This window comes from Arachis stenosperma, chromosome 10, assembly GCF_014773155.1.
Source record: "Arachis stenosperma cultivar V10309 chromosome 10, arast.V10309.gnm1.PFL2, whole genome shotgun sequence".
Lineage (NCBI taxonomy): Eukaryota > Viridiplantae > Streptophyta > Magnoliopsida > Fabales > Fabaceae > Arachis > Arachis stenosperma.
The window spans coordinates 29,018,473-29,026,597 of NC_080386.1; the positions used below are offsets into that span (position 1 = coordinate 29,018,473).

Genomic DNA, 8,125 nt, shown 5'->3' on the forward strand with positions numbered 1-8,125 from the left:
TGAGATAAGTTGATAAAATTTACTAAATTCAACACAAAATAAACCCTGAAATCGGGGTTTATTAACCTCCCCACACTTAAACATTAGTATGTCCTCATATTAAACTCAAAAAAGACAAAAAAGGGATACCAATATTTATTCAATGTAAACTATCTAAATACAACCTATCTACATGCATGCAACTACTTGGTCAAAATAAATCAATTCCCAAGAAAGCATGTATAAACATAAGGGCTAAAGCAATCACAATCAAATCAAATCCACAATTGAATTGAGTTATTGAAAAAATTTAACAACTTGCAAGAAGGAGATAATAATCGGTGGAAACATAGAATTGAGCAATCGAACCCCTCACCGGATGTGTATACTATCTAATCGCCTCAAGTGTATAAGGTTGATTTTCTCAGTTCTCTTCTAATAATGTTTTCTAAGATTTATTTTTCATCTAACAATAAACAATTATTCAATGTATGCATACAAATATCATGAGGACTTTTCAAAGGTTGTAATGGGGCTAGGGTAAATGTAAGGATGTATATGGTCAAGTGGACTAAAATTTGAATTTTCGATTAGCTTAAACTCTCACCTAATACATATAACAACCTATACAATTCAAATGCAAACCTAACTACCCATTATTCACTTTTTCACACACTCATGCATTCTCTTTTTAATCACAACACATATGCATTGTTATTATTACTTTTCTTAGGGCATTTTGTCCCTTTTTTATTGCTTTTTTTTCTCTTTTTTCTTTTTTTAATAATATAATATATACAAAAAAGTTAATGCATATGGTTCAACATTCAATGCATGAGTATGTATCCAACTTCAAAGATCTTCAACAAAATACAAAAATACACTTTTGTCTTAACTAATGTTCCCAAGCTTTCCCACACTTAAATGATACACACTCTCACTAGCCTAAGCTAATCAAAGATCAAGACAAAGGGTAACTAAGCTAATTGAAATAGATAAAATAGTATGGTCACAAAAGAATAGATAAAAGGCTCAAAATTGGTTAATAATGGTAGATAAAAGGTAGGCTATTTGGGTAACTGAGCTAATTGAAATGAAGGTTTCAATCATATAAATGCATGTATACACAGAATAATGGACATAAAGAATCAAACAAATCAAAGATTACAATTATAGAAAGAGAATAATACACACAAGAATGAAAATAGTGGTTATATGATGTAACCACACAATTAGGCTCAAAATTCACACGGTTGTGTGTTCTTAGCTCAAAAATCATGTTCCACAATATATAATTCAAGCTAGTTATAATGAAAGATCTTAACTCAAATCAATTAGGATGCCCTATAGATAAATTTTATGGAAAATTTTATTATTTTGACTAAGCTTATTATATATATGCAAATCAAGACAATGCAATTAAAAATTTTAAAAGACCTAGTAATAGAAGAAGAAAAAAAAAATGTGAAAGTGTTTGGATTAGAAAGTTTCACCCAAAAATTGGCCGATTGGTCGGACGACCTCCCCACACCTAAAAGTATGATAATGTGCTTGAGAACAAGGAGCAAAAGGAACTAGAGGATGATGCTGCAGACTTTAAAGGAGTTATCCCTTGTGTATCTAGCTCGACCATTGAGAAACAATTTCAACAAGAGTATACCAGCAATATATTTAGAAAAATTCAACAGGAATTCATTAAAAAAAAGATTATTTAATCTGTGGTGTGACAGAAGAGGGCGATTTGGTTTGTGTGAAAGTAAACGAGCATAAACTAGTTTGTGAGAAGGTTCCGTGTTGTTTTTATGGCATTGATTTTGACCCTTTGACTCAGAAGGTTTAATGCAAGTGTAACATGTTTGAATCAAGATATAAGGTGTTGTTACTGCCTTGTTGTGTTATCATTTTACAGAGCAAAAAGAGTATTATTTTGCTATGTTCTCCCTCAAAATAGTATGGTCACAAAGAGTGAGTGTGTGTTGGTGTATATGACATTCAAGGCCCTTTAAGGGTATCAACAAAGGGTTGGCCAAAAACTAAAAGGCTTGGAGTTGACTTGGACAGATCAATTAAGAAATCTAAGCAGAGAAGGAAGAGAAATTCACCTTCAGTATGTGTTTGCCTTAATTATATTTGAACCTTTGTTAAGGTAGTTTTGTGGATATAGTTGAGGTGTTTTCTTTGTGCGGTGACTTTTCAGGACAATGATGTAGAACTACTAGAAATGAAGACTTTGATGCTGCTTTTAGATGGAATAAACTGCAAGAATATGGCAGATTCATGTCTTTGTTAAACACTTTTGGGAATAGTGAGATTATATTGAGTAGGGATTGTACATGTTTTATATTGATGGTTTTACATTTTTGTTGGATATGATGAATTTAGACTAACAAATATGTGATATCTCGTTAGTTTTTTGTTTTACTCCTATGAATCAAGCATTGTAATCTATAGTGTAATAAACATTCTAAAGGAAAAACATAAGCTACTTTTAAAAAATGTTAGATGTATAACAACAAAATGTGTAACAAAAGATAGGTTCAGAATGGTAATTACCTATAAAGACAAAAATATACTTATTAAGTTATTATTAAGTACATTTGTTAAGACTCGTCATTTATTAATATTTTAAATAAAAAACAAATATGAGAATATGTTAAGTGTCACAATATATTGCAACTAAAATGTAGTAAGACAAGGGGGAAAAGTTCTTCGAAATCGAAATGACTAGGAATAAAAGACGCACAATATAAGAGTGACTACCAATTTTCCTTATAGAAAAAATAGGAAAAAACTTTGAATTTATGAAAATTGATTCTTTATAAAGTTTAAATATTCAAGAGTCTAATTGTGCATAAAAAAGAGTTGAAATTTATTCTGCTATACATCTAAATCTAATACATCGATCGTAAAACAATTACCTAGAGTAAGTTATACAAAACAATATAATTTAAATAATATTTATTTTTTCTCAAATTAAATAACGAATGCATATACAAAAGGATTAAAATTAAAAAGAAATTGTTCACAATTAAATAATAATAATAGTGACAACTACAACGATAACAAAAATAATAATAACAATGTGTAATAACAGTATATGGTGGTAGTTATAGAATAATGATGATGATGAAAAAAAAGAATTAAGAAACAAATGAATAAATAAATAAATAAATAGATGAAAGATAAATTTATAAAACAAATTTTAATTTTAGTTTGATAGATGTGTTTATATCACTTCAAATTTAATGAATAATGCAAAATCAATGTAAATTTTTAATAAAAAATGGAAAATTAAGTATTAACTGAATTTACTAAATATTTTTTATTTTTTTAAAAAAACTATAAATTACATATTATTTTGGTATTATTAAACTAAGAATACCAAAACAAAATTAAAGAAAAGAAGCATAAAATAAGTATAACGATAAAACAGACTCTAGCCATAGCACAAAATATTGATAACTCATCACCTGTAGCACAACTGACCAATATGATCACTTCAGATTGGTTTTTATGGTTAAATCAGTCATTAACTACATTGCTAAAAGACGAAACGTGAAAGGAGACTAGATAGTACAAGGAATATGGCGTTTCGCACTTTTATACTGCCATACTTGATAATTTCCTATATTATATTGTTATACATTAAACAGTGAGTAATATCATCACATCATCTGATGGGACATAGACTCTACACCGATCATCATTTTCATTTGTGTCATGAAATTACAAATTTGTTAACTCACAAAGACCATATTATAAAATATAACAAAAATATTCTTACTACTCGAGGCAATGTTCTAAATAAGAAAAAACAGAAATAAGGAAACTACCATTTCCTGTGGGCTCTGTCATGTGCCTAATGAAAATAATAAAGGCCAGAGACCATGATTAATTAAGTTTGATAAAATGATAAACCCTAAAAACCTAGTCCCACTGAACTTCCCTATAGAAAGTCCACTCAGAAGGATTCAGTGTAGTTTTGCCATCAGCAGCAACAAGATCATATGGTGAATCTTCTGCAAATTCAGTTGGCATGGACTTCCAATGAAGGCATGGCTCCCACTCAGCCTCCTTAAGCACTTTCAGTATCTCCTTCACCACAATTTTGCTTCCCTCAGATGCCAAATGTATACCATCACTGCACAAAATTATTTAAAAATGAGAACAAATTAAACAAGGATTAAATAACTTTTTGATCTCTGTAAAATTAATGATTTATAGTTTTGGTCCCTGTAAAATTGTTTTTGAGGTGTTGCCTTAAAAATTTCCAAAATGTATGTGAAATTGTCCCAATCATACCACAAATAGATCAAGTTGGAGATTTCTAATGATGCTTTGAACCATAGGTGCAAAGTTGATCAACTTAGGTCTCTTCCACATTCAATTATTTTGAAGGTTAAATTACTCTAGAGTTCCTATAGCCTCACTCAATTTTCAGTTAGGTCCTTATAGTTTAAGCCTTTTATATTGTGACAGAATTTTCAATCTGGTGTCTATATTTTGAACATTTCCATTCAAGTCTTACTAAACAAATTATTTTCAAATAAGTCCCTCTAATTTAAGAATGTTTTGATCAAGTCTGTATACAAGATGATAAATCAAGCCGTAGAAATTTTGGCCAAGTCCTTTTCTTTTGCTAACTAAGCATTGGGGCTTGATCACGAAAACTTTACCGATTAATTTGTACGGATATGCTGTGATCTAGCCATAAACAATCTTGCACAGAAAAAGAAGCACAAGATACTTGAGAAGATTCAGAGAAAGATACATTCATTGGAAAATTTGATTGCAAAAGATAAGAGAGTTTTGGAATTTCATGCTATATGAGCATAAAAAATAAAGAATGATAAAGGAGAGGTTCTGCAGCTTACGTAAAACAAGCATTCATCCAATCGTCTCTCTTCTGTAGTGCATTGAAAAGATCAATGACTTTCACATCCAGTTCCTTGCATAGCTTTATGCATGCTTCTGAATAGCTTTGGCACAATTCATTTGTTCTTACCAGCTCGCTAAATATTCCACTGATTAAGAAAATAATCTATTTAGAGCTTAATGTTATTGGAATTACAGAAACAAAATGTAACAGAAAAATGTCTTCAGCTTACCTAGTATTTCCTTTTACTTTTTCTTCATTGACAGGTGGACAGCTAAGAACAAGGATACGCATCGTTTCAGAGAGGCTCTGACAGTCAAAACACTCGTATTAAATTATGGATAGCAGTTTCCCATTAGAAAATGCAAATATGATCATGTATTTATTGGTAAAAAGACCATTGTAAGTTTAAGATTCATTTTCCATTATGTAGAAGAGTTAAGAAAATTGGTGGTCTTTCTACATCTACATCAATTCAAGAATCCAATTTTCCAATTCTCAAATCTCACCTAGTAAACAATAACAACTAAAACTTGTCCCAGTAAGTGAGTTAGCTAAGTGAAGTAAAACAATGCTATAGCCTTCCGTTGTAAACTATATTTACATTTAAACCATTAATACCTAAATCTCTTTTGATCTCACCTAGATAAACATTTACTTCCTTGATTCGGTGACCCATTGTGCTTGGTACACTTTGGTAAAGATGTTGAATGAATTCAGTACAACATTTCACTGTTTGAGTATTCTGTTGTTTAAAAATCAAAATATACATGTTTGCGGTACTAGGTAATGAGATCCATCTAGAAAGAACCTCATACTTAAAGAAGAAGACAGAGAAGAAGTACCTGAAGATGAACCAGAATCTTCCTCATGTTCTCAATATATTCAGGAAGAGGCACATGAGGGCCAAGGCCAGATGAGTGAGGACCCATGGAATCATTACCTCCAAAATAAACTATTACAAGAGTAGGTTGTGCAGCAGCATCCTGGGAAATTGGAAAAAAGAACATCATATGATGTAAGTACAATAAATTGAAAGGTAAGCACATAAATAAATAGCCACATGTGCATTGCTTGATACTTTCCATGGATCCGACATTGGTCTGCATGATATGTGACAAACTGCCTAATAATAATATCCTAATACTACGAAGGTTTTTAGTATAATGATAAAAAGAAAAACCAGGTTCCAAAACCAAAATGCCTTTACTTTTCTAAGGCACAGAAATACCTTTATTAATTTTTTAAATAGAAATTTATATTGTAATGTAGCTTGGAGCAATAAGGTTTCTACCAGTGTACTTGTTCTTCTTTCTTTAACCCCATGTGGATTTATGGACTAAATCATTCCTCAACAAAAATCTGATATATTCCCTTTTAATCAGTCAAAGTTAGAAAGATATCTTCCTAAGTGCTACTACAACAATATAAATAAACAACCAAAAGTAGTGAATACTGAATAAATTGTATCCGATCAAAAGAGCTTAAATAGTTAAACCATAAGATACATCAATCAACTACAATGAAAAAATAAAAGCTGTGCCAAATTGCATCATATTGGATTCAATAGCTTAGTTATCTGCCATATGAATGTTGCTTTTAGAGGCCCAAATACACTACCTTTGGGAAAACTTTATGGAGGACTTGAAGGGCACGTCGTGAGTTCCATCCATAGTATCCCCTAAGCACTATGTCTGCCTACAATTAGCATTCTGGAATCAGCATAAATTAACAGAAGAGCAGCCTCCATAATATTACTTTACATGAAGAGACACTAAAAGCAAACAGAAACATGATAATGACGCAGAACCACATGAATAACAAGATTTGCACTAAACACTCATGAAATGTTAATGTCCATCATGGGTGAGCATGGGCAAAGTTGAAGTTTAAATTTGAACCAGGACAGACACATAGTATTAGCCAAATATAATAAGAAACTCATTTTATTTTATTTATTAAATCAGCAAAAGTTTAGGTAAGTTCCGCATGATCATCCTACTAGAGTCAGAGCATGTCTCTAGGCTTTTTGAATGCTTACAGATTACCTACCAAAGTGGCATTCGCATTGGCAACAAGAGTCAAACTGAAATCTTTGTGGGATACAAGTTCGTTTCTTGTCTACCATGTCAACCTCTTTGTCATGATTTTCTTCTTCAATTTTAAAAAATAAACCCACTAAAAGAAGGAAGATTGATCATATGTTGAAAACTTCCAAAAAGTCAAAATGATACAAGACATAAAGCTTATTAATGTCATCAGACTCCGAAACACAGCCTTAGGCCCCCCAAAGTTTTGACAGTTCATCATCTTAGTACATTTGGTTTCCCCTTAAGCATTGCCCCCCAAATAGTGGGAACGTTCCTCTCTAACCTAATACCTAATGGTTCCAAAAACAACATATTTTCATTTAGACGTATTTGCCTGAACATTTGAGTAGTTTAATCTGACAGTAAGTGCTCAAATCTTGCTATTACGGTTAGGATTAGAATACTGAAATCATATCAGTTTTTACTGCTATCATAATTATTGATAAAAATGGATGCTTTAGGATTGAGCCATTAAGGTTCTATATTGTATGATTCATTCAACAAAACAGAGGGAGACATCAAAACAAATTGATCAAAGAATCGAGAGAGAGAGAGAGGGTAGTGGGACCTTGCGAGAGTAGATGTCGGAGAGAATGGTACCCCAACCGCCATGGCTGTAACTAAGCTGAACAATGGAGGATCCAAAGAGAACAAATTGAGGCCTTGAAGGTCCAACCATGACTCTCTCTCTCTCGCTCTGCTTCGTTCAACAACAATAAGAGTTTGTGATGGTGATTGTGACAGATTGAAAAAGAGACATCCAGAGAGAGAATACTGAATAGGTTGTTAAGAAGTGAAACTAACTCGGGGTCAACTCGCAACAAGACCTGCTAAGTATTCACACTAGTGGTAGTTCCTTACTGTATTGGTTTTTTTGTTAGTATGCATTAAACGGTCTTTATAATTCAACATGGTGCAAACCAAAATCATATTCTATATATTTATGTATAAAATATAAATACATGTATAATTCATTCTGATTGTATATTTTATATTTTAATTCCTGACTTTTCAGATTTAGAATTCTGATACCATGTCATGATATCATTCATCCCAAAAATTTAAACTGATAAAAAAAATACTAATGATTATATTTTTAATACTGAATCGAACATTTCTAAACTTCTATTGTACATATTGTACAAATATTTAGGTGAGGACTTTTATTTTCATATAAGTT

At 31.4% G+C, this 8,125-nt stretch overlaps 1 protein-coding gene across 1 annotated transcript; it reads right to left on the bottom strand.

Moving 5' to 3' along the window:
* Window positions 1–3,563: 3,563 nt before the first annotated feature.
* On the bottom strand, window positions 3,564–7,815 carry LOC130954597 (GDSL esterase/lipase WDL1). Its single transcript, XM_057881355.1, has 6 exons — window positions 7,514–7,815; window positions 6,476–6,553; window positions 5,701–5,841; window positions 5,088–5,164; window positions 4,854–5,003; window positions 3,564–4,120 (listed from the first exon to the last, which is right to left on the bottom strand). Exons 1-6 carry the CDS (start codon window positions 7,622–7,624, stop codon window positions 3,907–3,909), a joined length of 771 nt encoding a protein of 256 aa, XP_057737338.1. The 5' UTR covers window positions 7,625–7,815; the 3' UTR covers window positions 3,564–3,906.
* Window positions 7,816–8,125: the final 310 nt, after the last annotated feature.

What these genes read in the sequence shown, in the direction of transcription:
- LOC130954597 (XM_057881355.1), bottom strand. Translation starts at nt 7,624, where the DNA reads ATGGTTGGACCTTCAAGGCCTCAATTTGTTCTCTTTGGATCCTCCATT. An exon ending in TCCATAAAGTTTTCCCAAAG is followed by an intron (nt 5,842 to 6,475) that starts GTAGTGTATTTG and finishes CCAATTTCCCAG; the next exon opens with GATGCTGCTGCACAACCTAC. An exon ending in AGATTCTGGTTCATCTTCAG is followed by an intron (nt 5,165 to 5,700) that starts GTACTTCTTCTC and finishes TTTGACTGTCAG; the next exon opens with AGCCTCTCTGAAACGATGCG.